The following is a 24,030-nucleotide window of genomic DNA, read 5'->3' on the forward strand; positions in this document are numbered from 1 at the left end:
TGTGCCCCCGGGACATTTTTTCTGAAAGAAACACTGCTGATGACGTTGTCAATATTAATGACGCTACGCTGCTGAGAACATGACGTGACATCGAGCACTGTCTTGATAGAGGCGTATTAAATGAAGCACAAAACTTGAATATCTACTTCTCATTTTATAATAATTTCACATGTGTCTATTAATTTAATTTTCAAATCAAATACTGCACTTGTAAAGAGACTTTGTGGACACCCTGTACCAGTTTATAAAAATCTACGTAAACAAGTCTCAAGTGTTAATACTTATAATTTCAGCGACTCAAAGATTTGCTAAGTTCTTCAGAGTAATTACAAAGATTTTTTTTTTAAATATAAGTTTAGTCACACTACATTATGTGGCAATTGCAATAAAAAGTAATATTATCGTGTTTTCCCGAAAATAAGACGTAATTATAAAATAATCTCTAACATATTTTTTCAGATTGCTCGTAATATACGTTCTATCTATAAAATATACTTACCGATCCATTTTCTTGACCCATTGCAGCATTAACAACACCTTTCAGAATATACTCTTGAGGGACTGCAGGTTCCAGGTCTTTGATTAACTGGTAGGCTTCTCTGATCTCATCCTGCAAACAAACCGGAATTTCGTAAATTGATAAATACGTGTAAAAGAATTCCATTACATTATGTGTGTTTTTCCTTCGTTCTTACACATTTTACTTTTATATTTTTCATTTTCTAATTGTTGTTTCCCGTTTTCTCAGCTATGTTCATTTTTGCTATCCAATTTTTTCACTTACATGGAATTTCTTATAACTTATATGTAAAAGCAAGGATAGAAATTGTGAAAGAAGCCTTTAGGAGGAAGAAAACACTATTTTGTGGGACCCTGAATAAAGAATTGCGAAAAAGACCCATAAAATGCTTCGTGTGAAGTGTTGAACTGTATAGGGCGGAAACATATGATGAAAAACGAGTCGAAGCTTTCGAAATGTGGGTGTGGAGAAGAATGAGTTGATTTTGAGTTTAACGTCCATTTCAGCAGCGAGGCTATATGAGACGGGGCCTACTGATTAACGTGGAATCCGAACCACATGAGCTCCCGCCGGGAATCAAACCCGGGTCTCCCACCGCCAAAGGCGCGTACGCTAACCGCTTAGCCACCTAGGAGCTCAGCAGAAGAATGGACAGAATTAGTTGGGTTCAGCGGAAAATGAATAAAAAGGTGTTAGAATGGTGGGGGAGAAAACAACACTTTTAGATGTTATTGAGAAGAGAAACTCGTTGGGATATTCCCTAAGAAGAAGTAGTATCATGAGGGACGTGCTTGATGGTATGGTGGCACGAAAGAGAGGGAGGGGGCGAAGGAGGTTACAATTAATGGACGATATAAAAGCAGCAAGATCATACATGAAGACGAAAAGGTTAGTAGAGGATCATGGAGCATGGAAGCTTCTCAGCTGCGGCAAGAGACCTGCCAATAATGGCAGAATACCTATGATGATAATGATGACAGCTTTAATCAAGTTGTTGTTCTAAAATAGTATATCTGTACCTGGTGTTACAACAGTTTGTAAGCTACTATATGTAATCTATATGTTTATTAATTATTAATTTGAAACTAGAGGCGGAAGATTTTGATTTTCATATTTTTTATTTATTTATTTTTATTTATTTTTAATTTAATTTAATTTATTTATATTTTTCTATTTTCAGCAAATTCTCGATTCTTGTTACACTGACTTCATAACTCGGCCGGAAATCAATCCTAGGTCTTCCACATCGGTCGAAGGAGCATACGCTAACCATAAACACTCACGAGGGAGCTTTAACTCTACAGATGTTTATTATACAGACAATGGATTGACCAACCAGAATGGTAGTTCTGTAGAAGTCATGTAAACAATGTGACGGTCTGCAGACGGTGTATGGAAAAAGCATTTGTTGTATACTGTCTACCCAAATTCATCCATGACCCAGTCGCACTTTTTCATTCTTTGAATTTCATTGAATTCGCACCTATGAACGATAGCGGTAGAAATAAGATAAACATAGATAGATATGTTATCTAGGATCTAAGATAAACATAGAAGTAAGATAGTTATCTAAGATAGTTACCCTAGATAGTTATCTAAGATAAAATAGAAGTAAGATAGTTATCTAAGATAGTTACCCTAGATAGTTATCTAAGATAAAATAGAAGTAAGATAGTTATCTAAGATAAACATAGAAGTAAGATAAACATATATTGTATTCCTCATACAATACGTATAATCCGACAAGAATGACTTGAACGCTGGCTCAATTAGAAACAGTAAAATATTCTGCAACAAACCGTCAAATAGGCAAATGAGGAACGCAATGGCTGGAAATGATTCATTCTCAATCAACTGTTGCAAATAGATGTCAATACAATGTTGTGCTAGTTCATAACTTCCTGAATGGATATATACGAGAATAATTCGGAAAGTAAACGCAGTTTGGCCGTAAATAAATAAATAAAAAAAAACGCATACAGACATTTTATTTCTACGAAACCTGAAAAGTGTAGTTGTCCTCTATTTTCCAGCGCAGTCTCCATGTAATTTCAATCACTTGTTCTAGCGTTTTATCAACTTACAAATGCATCTCAGCCATCTTTATACGTCATCCCCTCCCACCCCCCTAGGTGTGCTAGGAGGCAGCGGCGGCCCAACGTAATGCTATATTTCCGATTCGAGACTTAATAATCAATCTTTATATTTTATGTCCTTTTACGCGCGTTTTGTTGTTCAATTTTTCACCTCCTTGAAGCAAATTTGTTGTTCCATTTCACCCCCTGGGACTATCAGTACAATCTCGCCTGGCCTTTCTTACGATGCTCTGATTCCACTTCCTCCTCTTTTTAGCATGTCTTTACTGGTAACGCGTGGACTGCTTTACATGTAGTCCTTTCGGATGCTTGACAGTTTGCGCAAGCATACTCTTCTCATTTTGTGTTCGTCTGCTCTGATCAGCGATGAGTACGTATATTCAGGCTTGCCAACTCCAGGGAAATATCCCCTGGCCAATCCTATACAAAACTTTAGTTTCTGATTTTAGCTTCGAGTCGCATAATCTCCCTTTCTTTGATTAGCAAGGCTGAGTATACTTATGTTGTTTGGGGTTTGTTTGTTTGTCTGCTGGCGAAATGTTTCTAGTAGGCAACAGATGTAATTACATTTAATTCTTTAATTCTTTAAGTATTTGCGTGGTGTCGTGTGAGTGATCTGGTGTTACTTGTGATTTTTATCTTCTGTATCAGTGTTCCCAAAAGACAAATGAAAAAATCTATAAAATAAGAAACTATACAATTAGATTTTTTTGCAGTTCTTTTAGAGTAGGCTGTTTCTTTTTTTATGAGTGGCCTTCTTACTGGCCAAAGCTATGATGGCGCATCTGTAAACGCTCTGTTTCTTTTAAAAAAAAAATCGTTTTATAAATCATGAATGGGCAAGGCCTATTTTTGGAAACATGGTTTTACGTCATAAAAGAAAAACAAGACATGATAAATAAACAATATCCTAACTGGTGTAGCCAAATTTGAAGAAAGAAAAAAAAATTCTCTGCTTATTCAACCCAAAACGCGCAACTAATCATTGCAAGGAAAGAACTGATACAATGAACTGTTTTACTCAAAATATAATATTAACTTGAATAATTGCTTTTATTGCTTTCAGATAGTATCACTGTTACAATTCATGGACTACATCAATCTAAATATCCAGGGCGAAGAAAGTCATTATCAATTTCATCAGAAATATTTAATAGATTACAATAGTTTCCAAATTAATGTTCATACACGTTAATGTTTTTATAAAATTTCAGTCTGTAATCAAATTTTGAATGTATCATTCAATATAGTTAATTACAATCCAATAAAATTCGACTAGTTTTATTATTTGGCTTCTGTTATTTACTTGGACCATTTACATTGGAACTTTTCATTATTCTAGTATTATAAATGGTAGCCATCTACGGAATCTAATTAAGACTGACTTATCACATTTAAATCCCTCTAATAAACAACGAAAGTCGATATGGGCTGATCCATTCTAACCACTCTCCGATTACAATATTAGACGTTCCAAAATAATGAAAAAAAAAACTAACTATATTTGTCACCTATGCATGGAATATCTTTGACTCATGCACCGCTCTCTAATATCTAAGCATCTCTGGCTACTAGACTTAACCATGACACATCCCATTACACTATAACTACTACTTCATGATGATCTATTGAAATATATACATATGAAATGCAGCAACAAATGAAAACAAAAAATTTACGTGACAGACTATTGACATAACTATGGAACGCACTCTTGGCATTCTACATGTCAAGACGTACATTTGGGAGACAAAATATTTATATTTTTGATCATCACCATCCCTTAATTTAACCAGAACGATAATTACAAGTCAGTCTTCCTATAGGAAGGGCAGCAAACTGAAGCTGAATTCCCTTTAAACGCGTACATGAGGCTAACTAACTTATATTCTCCACGATTTCTTCAGGCAATTATATATAAAACAATCATTCTCCAATGTGACGAAACGAAGACTATATTGGTCCTAGCTAATAAGAATAATAACAACGGAAAGACATTTTGTTCGATGTTGCTTTCATATCAGTACCAAAATGTTATGAAGATGTAACAAAGGAATTTCATACTCTAAAAGAAATAACGAAGTGAAAATATTCCTAGGAGATGCATAAGATGCGTGACGTAATACTAATTTAGCTAGACATATTAATATTCGACATTTGCATATCAAACTGAATTGATATTATAGTCATAAATATACATGCACTATATCACCACGGTAACCTTATGATAGTAGCTCAATCGGCGCCATATTGGACTGCAAATTTCGACCTCTTGATAAGTAAATATTAGAAAATTCTGTTACCTGGACTGCAAATACGATTACCAGTAGACATAGGATTCCTGATACGAACGAGATTCCGACTCTGATTTCCTCTCCTTCATTGTTGGACCCCCCCCCCCCCCTTCATAGCTTGATTCCTGCGTTTACTAACTTCTTGTCCCCATCAACATGGCTGACATGGAACAAATTGCTTCATCAGTTGCTTTATTAAAAACACGTTAAGGTACTAAATTTCAGTGGAAACTCCTTAAAGACCAAAATATGACACAGGTTCAGCCAAAATAACAATTTAGTCACAAGTTTAAGTCCGCACGTATTAATTTCCCATCTTATATTTTTAAAAAAATTCTAGGAGTTTCCTACCACCGTTCTTCCGCTAACTACATCTTTTCTTCTTCTTCTTCTTCTATACATGACATAACTACTCGCACACTGTAACTATGTATTCTAATTATTTTGGAACACCTACGAATTATTCGTTATTTTAACCATGTATATCTTAGTATTATTATTAAAAATGCATCCTACCCTTTTTCTGTCAAATTTTAAGTTTCTAAAAACGTTCAGCATAATTTCGTTTCACTCACTTATTTGGGTCTGGTAATAGCAGACACAGCTTCCTAAAACAAATGAGTAACGTAATACTTGTTATTGATAGTTGAATAGCAACTGTCGTCATCCATCCCAACACGCACCGATGATGTGCTATTGAAAAGCAGCAACCATCCTATAACAACAAGGCTCAAGCCTTGTTAGTACGAAGATACTACTGCACAACACCGATATTAACCGTGAACGTAGTCGCAACAGGTAAGCCTTGGAATATTATAAAACTTTACACTGTATATAATGTACAATGTATCCAATTTACTGATTTATTATTAACAGATTTGGTTTATAATGCAACTCATATTATAATTCTGTATGCTCCCCTATATGCATCTTATATAAGTCTTATTTACTGATTTACGCTATTTAGTGTACAGATTTAGTATAAACTCGCCAATGTCAATATTATCGCGGTAACCTTATCCTAAAATTTACGAGAGTAACATCACGTATATTGGCTTGTTTACTTTTACGCAAATAGTCGCAAGTCAACAGTTGCCTACGGCATAGGTTAAGAATAGTAACACAAAAGCAAACATAGTAAACCAAAGAAAGAATCAACGGGATATTAACCTAACAATAATAACACTCCAACAAACAGATCAACGGTAACAATGCTGCACTAATTAACTATACGGGTGCCACAGAATAATAACAAAAAGAAAAAAATCAATGTACCGTTACCGGTACGTTACATCTGTAGTAAGTGGTGTTATAAATGGAGTCAAGGGCAAAGTGAGAGATGTGTGTCCTAACGATTATTTTGTGCACTGTTTTGCTCATCAATTTAAACTTTGTAATGGAAAGAGCCATCAGACAAAACACTAAAGTCAGAATATTCTTTTCTAATCTTTCTGCTATCCTGTTTTTTTTCTCGCTCTCATAACAGAACAGCAGTTTTAGATTCCTGTTTTGCAAAGCGGATACCCAGTGGTGGACCAACCAGATGAAATTTAAAAATCTAGGGCTGTTAATCTGATGTACGAAAAGCAGGAAGAACTAAAAGAATGCTTCCAAATTTTGCCAGAATCCGAGACCTCAAGCACTACAACAATAAATGAAGCGTCTGCCTTGTAGTGATAGAGATATACCCTAATACTTATTGAATGAAGAATTTTGTTTCTGGCTATTTTTTTTTTTTTTTCATTTAGTTACGTAACATCTAGATATTCTACATAAACAGCTACATAGTCATCATATAGATGCACCAAAAGTTCAGTCATATTTATCTGCCGTCACTACTAAAACTTATTTATTAAAAAAAAAAAAAAAAAAAAAAAAAAAAAAAAGGATGACACCGAAACCTAAAGTCAAAACATAAAGAGAATTGATAAAGTTCTTCTCGGGCAATCAGCCAGGTGAAAACTGGTGGATAGGCCAACGTTTCGAGAGCTGTCATCGTTCTCATTATCAGGGCAATTATGGATGATATAATTGCCCTGATGATGAGAACGATGACAGCTCTCGAAACGTTGGCCTATCCACCAGTTTTCACCTGGCTGATTGCCCGAGAAGAACTTTATCATATACGCCGCCAGGAAAGCTTTAAATCTTACTATAAAGAGAACTGTTTCAAATATATAGTCAAGAGCAGCCTCAGCCAAAGAAACGTGACGTTATTTTAAACCAAGTAAACTTGCGCTTCCATTTTACAGATCACTTACCGTACCTATATCTTCACTTCTGCAGAAATCTAATTTTAATCAGTTTAGTGCAAAAATCTTTAATAAATGTACAGAGCTCTTTCCTGTTTTTGATAAAGATGAACTTTATGCTGAACTTAGTGTAGTTTGTGTAAGAGAAGAGATCAGGAAACTTGGAGGTGCTGTAAATTTCCTCCAGTATATTATAAGCAACAGTTTTGCCTCCACTTTTTCTGAAGTGCTAAAACTTTTGAAAATATTCATAACGCTGCTCCTAACCACAAGTGAACCTGAATGATGCTCTTCTACCCTTAAAAGAGTTGCCATGTTATCAATAGAAAAGGAAAGATGGATCCCTGGTTGAAAAGATCCCTAACTTCAATGATAGAGTTATCGAAAAGTTTACTACAAGGAAGGACCATCGTATGGAATTAATTTCTAAATAAGGTGTTTTATTTTATGCAGCCCTCCTAAGTATAAGTGGCACAAGCCGCCACTGCTACGAGGTCTTATCCCCACAGTACTCTTTTCTAGACTATAAGTAATACGTGTACCAAGTTTGGTGAAAATTGCTAGAGGCGTTCCAGAGTTATGTTAGAACATGCATACATACATACATTTATATAATAATAATAATAATAATAATAATAATAATAATAATAATAATAATAATAATAATAATAATAATAATAATAATAATATATCATACAAAAATAATTTTAAAACAAAGATACCTGTCGTAAATAGTATATGACGAGATTCAACCTGGCTTCAGGAATAACATCTACTAGCGGAGGAAGAATCTGAAGAGCGCCTTCTCCGCCCCTGAACACCACCAGATTGTGTCGGATTAGGTCATGGCCAAAGTTGAATGATGATGAACTCTGATCCTGGAATGGGCGGAAATAAAAAAAGCATTATCTCAAGATACAAAGTAGATACTCCATTGAAACTGAATTTAACTTTGTGTTTCAGATTGAACCGCGACCCTTTCTCAAAACTAACAAAGTTAAGTGAAATAAAAATTAAGAGCTAAACAGTAAAATATAAAGGCCGCATAATACAACTAAGAAATTTGCCCACAACTTTTCAGATATCCTCCCTAAAGTTGTTTATTTCATTATTATTATTTACGCCGACAGCAGACTATACTCTTTTACTACTCTTTCTTCTCGTAGACAAATCTTTTGTTTACCTATGAAATGACAATAATGGATACACCGTCCGACAATTAGGTAATGAGACTGATTTTATTATGGCCAAACAAACAAAGATAATGTACTAATGCCTGTTTATTAGTCTAAGTATATCCCTCCTGCGTCCATACAGTGAGTGGCACAACCACGTTCAAGTAGTAGAACGAGCTCTGTAACTCAGTTTGTGGTATGTTCCGTAATGCCCTTGTCACAGCTGCATGAATATCTTCAACACTGTCAAAAAGTAATTCTTTTAATGGTAACTTCAGTTTATGGAACAAAATAGTCGCAGGGGTACATATCTGGAGAATAGTGGTTGTGATAGTGGTAGAATTACTGTTTCGAACACACATATTGGTTTACACATTGCATTCACTGTTTAGCTACAATAAAATCACTATCATTACTTAACTGTCGAATAGTGTACATTTCAATTCTGAAGACTATATTTTTGACTTTCAAAGCGACTTATGACTGCATTAGATGAAAGTGAGACAAAGAATTGTTCATGACTACACTTTAGCTTTAACATACTTACATTTCGTAAACAAGAATAGGAATTTTCTAAGGTATATCTTACTTTTATGGATCAAATACATTACGGACTGATGTATATAATCACTGAAACACCTAATTATCTAGAGGCAATTTGTGATATCTATAACATGACTTTGTTGCTTCTTACCATAAGAGACTTCAACTCCTGTTCTGCAGCCTTCCCGTTATATAAACGAAAGTGATTACACGCCTTGAGGTTGATGGCAATCGCTGAGTCAGGGTAATGTTGCAGATACACAGCCAATACTTCCTGAGACACATCGTAATAGTCCAACTTATAATAGCATAGAGACACGTACACGTTCAACGCTAAGTACTCCCTGGAAACAAAATATTTTTGAAAAAGGAAAAAAAATTACACATTCTAGAAAATTACAAATTTCATTCAAAATTATTTATACCAGTTTAGCTGTTAAATATAATATCGATTATCTACAAGCAAGTGTGCAACACAATGTGAATAGGAAAAATACTCAAAAGTAGTTTGACTTTTTTTCTGTTTTTTTGCTTTATAAAAAATTCTTTGTTTCTGCCGGTCCGCAAATATCACTGTTTTAGAGTACCAGAGTAAAGGGTGTGCTCATTTCTTATTCTCTAACTTGTCCGTATATGGTCACACATGAAAGGGTTGTGATACATTACAATTTTGTTTTATACTTTTACCCACTAAGAATTGTTTCTAGCTTTGCACGGTGAGTTCCCACGTGGGTATGTAGTTCAAATCCCACGTTAAGCTGTACGTCCATCTCTCATATGGCCTCCTTGCTGAACGAGACGCTTAACACAAATCCAATCCAACTTTTACACGGAGCAATGTCTTGTATGTAAGCTCCACGCCTGTTCCGATATGAAAGATTTTACAGTAAGTGGAAAATCGACATAGATTATGATTCTTGCCACTTCATGTCAGAAGGTAAACTACTATTAGGTTTTTTCTTTTTTAAAATGGTCACATCTCAGCTAGAGTACCTGCTAGATTGTTCTAGATGTTAAAAACGATTAATGGTTTACTAGTGTCTATCTATTTAATAAACTTACACGTCTTAAATTGAACACATTTAATAATACAATAGCGCAATGCTATCTACAGCTAGGCAACACTCAAGTCCAAACATACACAACCTGAACTAGCAATTTCCTCGTGTCTAATAGTATACAGTTATCAGACAATCAGCTACGTGGAATCTAATAGTATTTCATATATTTGAAAAAAAAAAAAAAAAAGTATTTAAAGTTTAATTTATGGACTGAAGAACTTTCACTACACCACCGCAGGAAGTGTACTGCGCTAACATGCTGTTTCGTATCGAGAGATCGGATTCGAAGCTCAGCGCTGGCTTATATTAAGGGTTTTCAATCACATATACAGAAAAACAAAATACAAATAAACAATCCCATTTTGTTTCTATACAAGAACTGATATTACATTTACACAATATCTTAAATTTGCAATACTTTTTGGATATAGCCTGACCGTACAAGTCAGAACCTGCAAGGATTCCTTTCGGTCTTCACAAATAATTTATCTCCTTCCGTTTCAATTAATTCTGATATCATATACTTAAAACAAGAAATGTACAAAGAGACACATATTCCTCCCCTAAAGCTTCTCTGTTCCATCCAAACAAACATCCAAAAGACAAAGATGTCCCTGCCCTACATTTTATATAGCCCCGTTCCTATCATTTATTGGTGGCAACAAGCTTGCTGAAAATTAGTAAATAAATACGGAACATTGAAAATGTTCTGCTAGGTACTATATTAGGTTACGTTAACAAAAACAAGGCCTATAATGAGTATAGCTCAAAAATGACCTGTCTTTAAAAAGAGAGAAAGAAGAAATAGAAAGTAAATCCAGCGAACTCTCGCAAATACAGGGTGGACATAAAGTATCTCCCTGATTCAAACATTAATAACAAGAAAACTAAGAATGGTAGAGTGGGGCCGCGGTGGCTCAGTGGTAGAGCATTCACCTCTGGTGCTTGGGGTCCCGGGTTCGATCCCAGTCCCCGCCAAGTGAACTTTGTGGTGGACAAACACCGTGTGCGTGGGTTTTCTCGGGGTTCTCCCGTTTCCTCCCACTTTCTTCATTCCACCATTTCATTCATTATTCATCATCACCGTCTCCTTTAGCCTAACCGGCATAACCGTGGGACGTAAAACTCAAAGATTTCATTTCATAAGAATGGTAGAAGCATGCGGTTTGTGGCAAATAATAGTGCTTACCTGATTTAGAGAATTTCTACATGTGTTCCAATAGTTGCTCATGCGATGTCACATGGAAAACTCGTGCGTCGAGGACGGTCTTCTTGTGTTAACGCATGAACAATCTGCACCTTATATGAGTATAACTTCAAGTGTTTGTGTAAAATTTTTAACACAGTTGACTTCGGGATGTCCAGTTCACGTGATGCGCAAAGCAAGGATTTCATAAGCTTCGGGTTAAAGCAACACGAACAGCTTTCACGCGTTCCTCACTAACACTCGCTCTACCGCTTCTGTCACTATCTAAAACACTTCCTGATGTAATAAACTTGCTATGCCATTCTTTTGTTCTTGATATCTGGTGGCTGCTGTCTATACTCTCTCCTGAGTGTTCATTGAACTATAACGGGAGATTTTGTCATGATACCACAACACACTTCGCTTTCTGCTAACGCCATTTTTAAACAAATGACTGTCACGCTGCGGTCAGCTGCAGTAGATGGCAGCACAGGCTGTGGCAATTTCTTGAGATATCATAAAAGTGGTGTTTTTAGACCGCATGCTTGTATCATTCTTTGTTTTCTTGTTATCAGGGAGAGATTTATTCGCCCTGTATATCACGGCCCAATGATTATTTTCTTCCAGCAGCGAGCTTTGCCTGTTTTGTCTCAAGCTCTTTGCTTTGGGAAAGAGGGAAGGAATCATTCGATTTTATCAAAGTAAGTCATATTATTCACGCAACATTTAGGAATTTTATATTCTTAGTTACACTTTGTTATAATTTCTCATGAGGGCTGTAAATGCCATTCTTTCGGGTCTCTTTTGAAGCCTTGGCCATGGGTAATAAAATTAACATGGAAAATAGAAGTGTCAAGGAAATAAAAGAGATGTGTTCACAGGAACGAAGCAGTGCAAGGTGAGGATACTGCGTTGGTCATGGTGGAAGCCAGATTGATAGGTGTCACTGTCTGCAAGTTACTTGGATGGAAATAGATCATCATCTGTATTAGAAGTACGATCACCTGACACATTGAGAACGAGAGAAAAGAGGACAGAAAAAGCAATATAACAGGTCTTCCCACACAATTAAGGGCAACTTACCATAATCTTGGAAAAGTTACGATTCTACATATGCATCCAAAAATAACACGGAAAGGAACTTTTTGAATATGACGCAGAGAAAACATCAAAAATTGAGTTATGACCAAGGAAGTTTAGTTAAAATATGGACATCATTAATAGATAATAGTACCCATTACTTTACACAATAAAAATGAACACAGTTGGAAGCACTGATTATCTAACCGCCTTCATAATACAGTCCTCATCTGGATGACACTTTTTTTTGCAGTGCAATTTGAAATTTTCATTGGTCCCTTTCTTCCTCAAAACCTTCACCTTACCTTCGTGATCAAGACTGACGGTTTTAAGCGAAAATACTGAACAAATTACTTTTAGTTACGTGCAGATAACAAAGTAAGGTAAAATCTTCAACTATTTTTACATTGGATACAACGATAACACTGTCAAGGGCATTAACTATGACCGAAGCTCAGGGAAGAGACCCGAAAGCCAGTATCTACAGTACATATATCAGGAATCAAAACAGAACGTACTTAAGATTACTTAAATAATTTCTGAATTTATTCGTAATAAAAGTAAACTTATCAAGTTTCCCAGTGCCGAGCATCGAACCATACCTTGATAACGAGCTGAGTACCCTCTGCAGTATAGTCTGCCCGATGTCTTTTTTTTTTTTTTTTTTTTTCGATCTTTTGTACAAATGACAACTACACTTATTTCTGAAACGTAGAATTTGTTAGGTATTCGTTTGGCTGATCAACTACCAATAACTGTATATATCAGACTGAAATGATTCTACAATAATGTTTTCCTGCCTACAGCTCCTACCTGCTTCTTAATAACATACTGATGAAGTATACCTCACTCTGCAGGTCATTAGGTCTGAAAATTTTCAAGGATGGAAGGTCGGGATGAGGTTCTGCAAGACTAATAGTGACAGATTGAATTAAAGTTCTAAGTATATTCTATTCAGATGGTATACATACAATCTTGGTGTAAGATTCCAAAGCCATTCTCATGGCTACAGCTACTACAAAATTTACGTAAACATAACAGCTCATACATAACATAAGAGTATTTAAAAAAAAAAGAAGCCTTTTCAAGCCAACCATCTGGGTTTTCCTCATTCCCACTAGGCAAATGGCGGGGTGGTACCTAAAATAATGGTCCCAGACCGCTTCCTTCCTTCTCTTTCCCTGGATAGTGTGATCGCCGAGGGACGTCATCCCTCAAACGTGACGGGCTAACATGGTCATAGATGCCGAAAGCCCAGAAATATAAATCCTAAATCCTAAAAAACTGATCGATTTTTCATTAAATCTGCAGTAGCTAACGCTCCATCGTCGATCTCTTTAGTATCGAGAAAATGCCATGGTGAAACCTTCCCTCTAGGCTCCCTGACAAAGTGCTCTCCGACAAGCTGAGACTTGACTAGTGTTGTAAAAAAACGTTTTTTTTTCTGTGAAGTTTTTTTCAATATAAAACATTGTTATTTTTCATGTTTTTTTTTTTTTTCAAATGTATGTTTTTTTTTCTGGCAACTATTATTTATTGATTTATGTTGCAGATTATTGAAATAATCAACAGAACTTGAGTCGAAGCCCTCGTAACTTACAAATCGTTTGTTTCTTTGTACCTATACGAGCAAAATTGTGTGATTATTTCTTTCGGACCCAGGTCATTTTTGGCGTTTTCCTACATTTTCAGTTAGTGACCTATTGCTCAAAAACCATTCATTCGATTAATATGGTTAAGGCCTTGTTTTTTAGAAAATGCATATGGCTATATTTTGGTGTAAGTTGCATTGCAGTGTTCCCAACGGGTGGGAAATTATTGAGGTAAACGTAGGGGTGAAAATTTACAAAAAATTCCCTAACCGAACCACTGCTGCTATATGAGTTCAAGTCACCTAAAAAAAATTCTTTGGTGTGTTGACAAGGTACAGTCAAATCCTGAAGTCGCTGGCTTCCATTCAAAGAGAGAAAGAAAAAATTCTTTGTCATCATACACATGAAATTTTGACACTTTTTATGCCTCAGAAACAAAAATCAACAGATATGCCGGGGCTACAACCTCTCTAATTAGCCTATTGAAACTTTGTATGGTGCGTTCTGTAGGGCAAAGAAGAAGCTTTCAGGTAGTGGTACGTTTGATTCAATGTAGCCAGCAAGAGGGTAATAATAGAGGGGAAAAGGGAAACTTTCCGAAGTTCTCACCTAAAATCGGGAATTAATTGTTCTGGTTGGAAACACTGCCATTAGACAGACGAAAACTATCTGAAAATAAATCTTAGTACTCCAAGAATACATCATACAAGTATCATGGCGATATCTAACAAAGTAAGCATGAAATTTTAAAATAATATCTCATTCTACCTCAGAAATTCACCACTTTCTTACCATTTCCAGAACATGGTTTATTATAAACCCTAACTATACTTCTCCTAATTATTCTAGTGAAACTTTTTATGATGCGCTGTGTAGGCTAAGAACGAAGCTTTTAGACACTGGTACGTTTGTTCGAGTGTAGCCAACAAGAGTGAAAGAATAGAAACAAAAAAGGGAATGTTTTCCAAAATTTGCCCCCTAAAATCTGGAATTAAAATTTTCTGTAGCTGGCAACACTGCTACCAGACAGACACAAACTATCTTAAAATAAGCTTTGGTATCCCTCTAATATATCCTACAAGTATTGTGACGATATCTAATGAAGTAAGCATGTCAATAAAAAATATCTCATTCTACCTTTAAAAAATCACAGTTATCTTTCCAATTAGAGAACAAGGTCTACTGTAAACCTCAACTGTACTTTTCCTAATTACCCTATTGAAACTTTCTATAGTGCGTTGTGTAGGGCAACGACGAGACTTCCAGGTACTGGTACGTTTGTTCCGATGTAGCCAACACGAGGGAAATAAGAGAGACAAAACAGATAATTTTCCCAAAATTTTCCCCTAAAATCTGGAATTAAAATTTTCTGTAGCTGGCAACACTGCTACCAGACAGACACAAACTATTCTTAATTAAACATTGGTACACCACTAATATATCCTACAAGTATTATAGCGATATTTAAGGAACAAAGCTTCTAATTATCAAAAATATATTACGGTAAACATAAAAGGGAAAAACAAAAAATCAAGGGTTAGAACCTAAATACGAATTTTTCGTGCGCCCCCTAATTACCCATTGTAACGATCTGTACTTGCGTTTGTTAAGTAAGGACAAATGTTTGATTGGCGTAAGTTGACTTGCACTCGGACCTATAGGTACGGATTTATAAACACAAATCTCGAATTTTTTTGCACAAATTTAGGGAAGTTTTAATTTCCGTAATTGGCAACACTACGCGCACGCCCGTCCAATTGATGTCAACAGTTAGGTATCCACTCGAGGTATCTATCTGGGAAGTCTTGAGGAGGCCTTTCTACAACGAAGGAAGCTACAGGGAAAAAGAAGTAAAGGAAATTAGAAATTAGAAAATTCTAGAATTTTTGATGGGTGAAATTTGAGAAGGAAATTCGACACCAGAAGAAAAAGAAATTAATATGATAAAGTATGGTCCAACCATATTTGGCAAGAATAATATTCAGATATCTTAATTAGTGTCCACACAGGAGCGGATTAAAAAAGTAACACACCCATGTGTGCCACTTTGGCCACCTAGTGCACATTTGATTACATTTTTTTGAGTACTAAGCCGTGTTGTTGTAGTTATAACCTCGACTAATAATAATATCGTTGTTGTAAACAATAACTTTACAAGGAAAATTTTCTCTCCTTTTTACATCTTAGTTCCAACACTGTTGGTGAGAAATGCAGGGTGTTTCAAAATGAATATCGGGGTTTTAAATCTTCGTAGTACTTATTACATTTTACGTACAATTATAAGCAATGCATCAAGTAAAAGAGCACCTCAAACAGTCTTTGCTACAAGTGTTCGATGTGAGATTCATTCGTCACACGGCACACATCTAGTCGATAGGCGAGAAAGACCCATAAACTTTCCGCCATATGGCACAAAACACATTCAATTTAGGGGAGTCTCGTTTCAATTCTAATATCTCCTGAGGATTTGCTGGCGGCCAGATGCAAACATTATGAGTGTTCACATTAGCTCTTAGGTGAAATGTCGATTTATCACTGAAGACGACACGATCCAGAAAATCTTCACTGTTATGCAGCAATATTTCACTTGCGAAATTGGTACCTAAAGGTATGTAGTCCAGGTATGTCAAACTGATTTCTTATATGGGGCCATTTAAAAATTATTTGAGACTAGCAGCGTTCACCCCGCTTCGCTGCGGTCACCTATGCGGACATCAACTATGAATAATGCGTACATAGTTGATGTCAATTTACAGTTAGAAGGCTGATTAGGAAAAGGTTATTAATTAAGAATTCTGTTACAAAAATGTTACAAGCTATATTAAAGTACTTATACAAAATTGATGTTTGCTTACCAAAAATTAGGCATTTTCCGATATCATTATTCAACAATTAAAAAAAAAAAAAAAAAAAAAAAAACGCTTCCCCTTCAAAAGCTATTTTAACCAAGAGAACTGTGAAGTTATTGTTATTTGTTTTTAAACAACACCTGTTTTTCTTTCATGAAATGGAAGAAGGTGTCCTTGTGTGTATCATCAGATCAACTTTGGTCAAGTTAAGGCAACCCACAGTGTGTGTAGAGTAGCAAGCAAAATATGATGGTGAAGGTTTCGTTTCCTTCTTTTAATTTATTAATTTATGTGAAATAAATAGTGAGACATAAGCGGGCCGCATTCAGGGGCGATGTGGGCCACATGCGGCCCGCGGGCCGCGAGTTTGACATGCCTGCAGGCTTTAGATCTGTAGCAACTGCAAACGATAAGGATGTAGTTGCAAGCGTCTCAATATTCTTTACACAGACGGTTGCACTGTAACTACAGATTCAGTCTTTATTAAAACACAAAATCTTTCTGCACTCTAGTCTCCATCTTTGCTACTTGCTCTTTCTAACGGCAGACAGAAGAAACACTGCATGTAAGTACATGCGTGCGTACAAAACTGTTTGAGTTGCTCTTTCATTTGATATAATATTTATAACTGTAAGTTAATTGTAATAGATACTACAAAGTTTCAAAACCCTAATATAAATTTTGAAACACCCTGCATTACTTCAAATTGAGTCATCCTATATTCATGTCTTGTATATACATATACAAGAAGTGTCATTATTATCAACTACTTTCATCATCATACACACGGCCGGCCCTAGGCAATTTGTCGCCTCGTGCAATGGCATAATTTGCCGCCTCCCGCTTTCTCCAGGAAGAACAAATCTTAAAAGTCATGATTTTAAGTATGCTACTCCACCATGAACAACTAAGGGGATGGTAAGTATAGTCGCACTCAGAAAGGCTTAAATACTTACTAAAAATGCAATTCCGTTGTGTCTGTTTTTTTTTTTTTTTTTCTTTCTTTAAATATTAATCTATTATGTTAGTGAAAGATAAAGCAAACATACCTGCAGAAGAAAGATGGTAATCCTTTTTATAAAATTCAATATCGAGCTTCAATCCCAATGTATCGGTTTGCAATTCCAGTGCAACTAGTCCTTTTATCTTTATTTCTTGATTTTTCTTCTACATCTGTTAACATTTTTTTTTAAGAAAAAACTTGTTTCTATCTTCAATGATAAGGAACTTGTTTCTGACAAAAACAAGACTAGTTGTCATATCAAAACTGTGATAACTTACTAAATGGAACAGATATTCGCTACTATTCGAGAATTGAATTCTTGCATTTGAAAACAATCAAGCAATTTGTGCTCGGATTGATTCGACCATTTGCTTTAGCACTGTCCATGTAACCTTAAACTAATGCAATCCAAACATAATTTATGAATGTAGTGTTCAAATAGGTCAGTTTAGTAAATGTAACTACCATTATCATGAAGTCAGTTTCCGACAAGAAATATTTAATTTAAATAATATACTTATAACTAGAGACCGGATGTTAGGCAAAATGCCTATTCTTTAATGCTAAAGATATGATCAAAAATAACGTTTTAAAGTTTATATTGGGGATTATAGTTTCGATTTAAGCCAACTTTATTTTGCCTATTTCGCCCCTCACTGCCTAAATAATTGCTTTAGTGCTTAATGTTGCGTATTCTATGCATTTTCTTTGAAATAAGATTTAATTGGGAAATATATATATAATTTATATACTGTAAATAACACAAGCACATGGTACATTACAATATCTCTCTCTCTCTCTCTCTCCCTATATATATATATATATAATATGAAATACATATCAATCTTCGTTCTTTACATATAGAATGAAAGAAGACATTGACAAACAGGTATGTTGCTATATTCTTTGAACACTATTTATGACGAATCTATTTTTTAAATTGTATTGAGTATTTATCTTCATTATTTTGAGTTACATTTTAGTGCCCATTTTACTGCTTATTTATTAAATTTTAAGTGCCTATTTGCCTGCCTATTTTCCAAGTTTTTAATGCCTAAACATCCGATCTCTACTTATAACAGATTTTGCCGAACCCTCCAAACTTGCCGCTCCATCCAAATGCACGTGTTACAGATATGGTAGAGATGGCTTTGCGTATCATATATATCTAGTCGACAAATTATTTATATATGACATTTAGAAAAATACTATTAGGCAAATTAGTATTAGTTTTTACCTTTAGACAAGTTATTTGAATTTTATACTGCTCGTGACATTACTTTCGTACATATTAAAGGCCTGCTTTCACGAAAAACAAAATTTCATTTCTACTTTTATTTCTTAGTTGATATTGATGAAAACTGCTGAAACCCGAAATGTTAATAGGTATGTTATTCATGGAAATTGTAAAATATTTGTGGCGTATTAGTATCTAGAGTTTAATTTATGTTGCATTTTACGGTGATTACACCTACATAAAAATATTTCATACTTAAATAGACGTAAGATGCATTACAAATGACTATTTGAAAAAAAACGAAATTTAGGGGAAAAAAACGAGAGGCAATGTTTTCTTTCTAAAAAAAACGTACAGTTCTGAAAAAATACGAACGGTTTTTTTTTCTGTTTACAACACTAGACTTGATGCCAGATATTGTTACATATCCAAATCTAATTTTATAAAGTATCATTAGTTTGAAGTTAATTTTGACCATGCTGCAGTCGCGCTTAATCATTTTTCATAAGCAGCCGCTGCGGACTGGCACTCCGCATGCAAATAAGTACTGCACGTTCTAAAACATAAAAATAAATTGCATTGGAAAAATCAATATCTCCAACAATAGTGCACGTTTCGAAGTGCAACTCTACTCTGTTAAGCAGGAGCCGATTGTTGTAAGGTATGGAGATGGAAATTGGGAAGAGTGATTTGCTTGGTAATAAATTACATTCATTGTTCATTGCGGAGTGAGAGTCCGCGGGCGACCACTAGAGGGTTAATTTTGTCTGATGCTATACAATAAACCTTAAGTAAAGCATGGTTAAATGTAAGAATTCACGACCAATTGATATAATAAAAGAATGCTAAGGATGGAAAGGATAAGAAGAAAGGACCAGAATAGTAAGAAGAAGGAAGATAAGAAAGAAGATGGAGGGGAGGTAAAAAAAGCCATGGTGGGGAATAGAAAGTATGACACTGAGATAATCAGGAGCAGGGCCGTGCCATGGGGGCGTGAGTGGGGCGACGGCCTCGGGCGCCGAAGTAAGGGGGCAAAAAATCGGGAGAAAAAGGGCCAAAAGAAAGGAAAAATTACTTGGAATATATGTATGGGGGCGCCGTCGTATACTCTCGCCCCGGGCGCTGATTTTCCACGGCACGGCACTGATCAGGAGAGCTCTAAACAAAATAGGAAACGTTTCAACGTACAGGAGAGGCAGTAGGAGACTATTGGACGTGTTGCGCATGAGGAAAAAGAAGCAAGAAGAGAAAGAGGAAAGCCGAGAGGAGGTGATGGAAAGAAGAGGAGGGATTTACAAGATAAGGTGCAGTGATTGTATTAGTTATATTGATAAAAAGTGGGGAAAAAACTAAAAGAAAGGTTAAATCAGCATTTCCCAACCGGTGTGCCGGGAATGGGCCGCTGGTGTGCCGCGAGAAAATCGAAACAAATTATTAATTCTATACGAACCAAATTGCAAGACATAGCGGAAAATGTATATTTGTATTTCACATTACTATGAATCTCTACTATAAATCTACAATTTTAAGCTTCATACTGTGTTAGTTTTCTGTACATTTTTAATGTTTAAAAAGGTATTTATCATTGTCATGACCATTATTACTTCTTTATTGTTGCAGAATATTTCGTAACTTGAAATTTTAACATATAATTCAATAAATTCAACAAAGCAAACATGCATACAAATTACCTACATTTGTGTTTTAAAAGTATAGGAGATTTGTTTATTTATTTGTTCGTTATTTAGTGATCTTCCCTTTTAGTTAGAGGTTAGATACAGTTTTCGAAAGAGAAAGTGGATTTTTAAAAACAAGAGTCCTATATTTCATTGCTATTGTTTTTTATTTTAAAATTAGAATGAAAAATAAGTATAATGATTAGCACGGGGGAAAATCAGTGATCGAGCTTTCTTCTCTGTAAGAAGATGATCAGTAATTACATTAAAATACAAATAATAATAGTAATTATATATATATATATATATATATATATATATATATATATATATATATATATATATATATATATATATATATATATATATATATATATATATATATATATATATATATATATATATATATATATGGGTGTGCCGCGAGAATTCAATTTATACCTGTGGTGTGCCGCAAGTTGAAAAAGGTTGGGAAACACTGGGTTAAATGAACACAAACATGATGTAAGATTGGAAAGAGAAACAAAAGACATTTTTAAACACGTGAAGGACACGGGGCATGATATTAATTGGTGCTAGGTTGAAGTGTTAGCACGGGAATAAAGGACGTTAATAAGAAAGTGGAAGGATGACGGATTTATTGAAAAAGAGGAAAGCTGTGTTATGAACTGGAATGCAGGACTTAAAATTGACGAACAGTGAGGCAAGTTATTGAAAAGGCTTAATTTGTAGCTTAGTTTTCTGCCGGACCAGGGAGAGAAAGGGATTTATGGTGTTAAGTTTCACTTTTGTCAACTTCTATTATGATTGGCTCAGTTCGTTCTGACCAGCCAATCTGCGTTCAGAACTAACTTCTACGAACCTTTTATATTTACACGCAGCTCCCTCTTGTTTGTTACAATGTCTGATGAAGCCAATATGTTCATTTACTTGGCGAAATTCTTACATATTTATTATTTTATAAATAAACGATGCTTTGCCCAGCGATTTGTATTTCTAGTTTAAGACTTCATGATATTTGAAGAGATCTCACATTTCACTAGGTGTAACAAAAGCATTATGCCAAAAATTACGTATCAAACACATCAATGATAAAAATGTTTATTTTTTTAAAAATATATCCTACATAAAAAATGCGTATATCTTGTAAATATGAATAGAAACTACGAATTAGATAATAATTATAACATTATACAGAAGAGGTCGTCTTGGTGCATGCATATACATGAATTTCCACTGAAATAATATAACAGTAGTATAACCGTTCAAATTTAATTAAAAAAATTCATTGTACATTCCGGCAGGCTGCGCTCACATGAGTAATATTGTGTATAAGATTATTCCATTTCACCAAGATTACTCCGATAATCAGAAACATTATAGTGTAACTTATTTTGTCAAAACTTCCTAAAGAATGGACCTTTAAGTACCTAGTTTTTTTAAAATTTACATGCAATTGCGCAGTCTGTGAGAGACACAGAAGATTACTTTCAAATCTTCCAATCCCTTCGACGATATTTATTTATTGAAAGGTACACTGCAGTGCGAGGCGTGGAACGAAGCTGCTTAACGAAGGATCCAAACCATACGAACTCCCATCAGGAATTGAACTTGGGTCTCCCACACCAAAGGCACGTACGCTAACCATATAGGCACGAACCTTACGTAGTGACCGGAGATACAGTCTCACTGAGAAAAAAAAAAAAAAAAAAAAAAACTGAAATGTTACATGCTACTTGTTTAAACAATTCTCTGAACGCGTGGCATTAATAACAATGTGTTCTAAAACTTATTTTAAGCAGAACTTTTTAATACATCAGTAAAATTTCAGTCCTTATACATGATGTAATTAGTTTTGGTTCATATGGATACTTACATTTGAAATTTGCGATTTTTCCCTACAAATTTAGCACCTTATTAACCACAATTTGCGCCTAAAATTCCTTGTTGTAGTTATAAAGCTGAGTATCCAATCCTTCCGGTGATTGTACAAATGCATAAATGAATATTGCCAAGAGTGTTTCCAGCAACACTAAATAATATAAACACAGAAAATATTTTATGGATATTTTGAATGACGTGCTATTACTAGTATATGTTCAGTTATGCATATTTTTGTCGTGTTGTTTCCCGAAAAGCTATATCAATATCTAGAGGTCATAAGTTAGTAGTCGAACAAGTATACTGTCAAAAAAAGATATCAGTTCATTGATACTATGCAGATATTGATCTCTTTCCAGTTTCAAATTTCAATATGTTTCCTTGTTCTCGTAAATCTCCGCATATTATCAGGAAGTCCTGCTAGGGAGCTATGGAACTGTTTTTTTCGGTGTGTGGGCTGAAGCCTAAATACGCTTAAGATGGCCAGGAGTGGCCATTTTTACTCTAATTAATGGATTCGCACACCGCGACTATCCATTTACTTATAACAAGAATAAGGTAAACTAAACCTAACTTCGTGGTTTTACATTCTAGGAAGGGCTACTGCCAGCAAAGTGGTTTCTTTCTGGCCTTCTGTAGCTCTACAATTACCTCGTAATATTGGGATAACACCAAAAACTTGATGCCTCGATCAGTAAATGTATCATCTACACTCGTTTCTTTGAACATGGTTCGTGTTACTACTGTCTATATTACCTTTTAACAAATACAGAAAACTAGCCATGCCGGTGTTAGCTCACTGGTGAAACGTCTGATCGGATTGTGTACTGTTGAAGATTTGGAAAATGCACATAGAATGATATGCTTTCCCTTTCCTTTCCCGTTCCCAAAGTTGTTTCTCATTTGTTCCAGCGACATAATTATAATGTACTCGCCTAAACAAAGGTAAAAGATAAATCCTCCCTTTCCTATTGCAGGCAGAACATAGGAAACTCAACGGACGGATGGGTGTAGGTGAGGCTTCGCAACCACTAGACTTCGGCACTTACAAGAGATGATGAGGTATTTATCCCAGGCTGGATGAAATCCTGAGCCGCATCGGAACAGGAGTACGAGAAAATAATCCCCGCTTTCACAGAGGGTTCGAACCGAGGGCGGGGAATGCCTTAGCGGACAACACCACCATGGATATAATGTACTCACCTATTGTCGAGCAATATCCTTTTGTAGATGTCAATGGCTTCCTGGTAGTGAGATCGTAGGTAATGGATGGAGGCGAGAGAGAGCTGGTCTTCAATCACGTCTTCCAACTGCTGGTGATGCTCCATCAATTTCTTTTCGTCGTTGAATTTATGCGCTAAGTGAAACAACAAACGGGTCTTCAGCCGACTCTTTGGAGCCTTCTCTAACGCCTATAAATACAAAGAACATCATTCAACTCTATTACTATTAAGAACATTATTTTTACCTATTACGAGGGACATACTGAAAGTCGTGAGCAATATGTTTTTAAACCGTAATGTTTAGTTGTAAGTGAAACCAAGTATATCATCTCAATCTACAAACCTGTCTTCTTTCCACACGT

At 35.3% G+C, this 24,030-nt stretch overlaps 1 protein-coding gene across 2 annotated transcripts in view; it reads right to left on the reverse strand.

Moving 5' to 3' along the window:
* Positions 1 to 24,030, reverse strand: part of Ttc26 (tetratricopeptide repeat domain 26) — a 61,310-nt gene that overhangs the window by 16,291 nt on the left and 20,989 nt on the right. The window contains exons 4-8 of one of the 2 annotated variants that reach the window (XM_081732280.1): positions 23,649 to 23,857; positions 13,021 to 13,119; positions 9,032 to 9,224; positions 7,885 to 8,040; positions 500 to 610 (exon numbers count right to left, since the gene is read on the reverse strand). In XM_081732280.1, the coding sequence (XP_081588406.1) occupies positions 500 to 610; positions 7,885 to 8,040; positions 9,032 to 9,224; positions 13,021 to 13,119; positions 23,649 to 23,857 (768 nt within the window). The remainder of the gene's footprint in view (positions 1 to 499; positions 611 to 7,884; positions 8,041 to 9,031; positions 9,225 to 13,020; positions 13,120 to 23,648; positions 23,858 to 24,030) is intronic. The other variant, XM_081732281.1, reaches the window with a different exon arrangement.

This window comes from Thermobia domestica, chromosome 11 (genome assembly GCF_964235325.1).
Source record: "Thermobia domestica chromosome 11, izTheDome1.hap1.1, whole genome shotgun sequence".
Taxonomy (NCBI): domain Eukaryota; kingdom Metazoa; phylum Arthropoda; class Insecta; order Zygentoma; family Lepismatidae; genus Thermobia; species Thermobia domestica.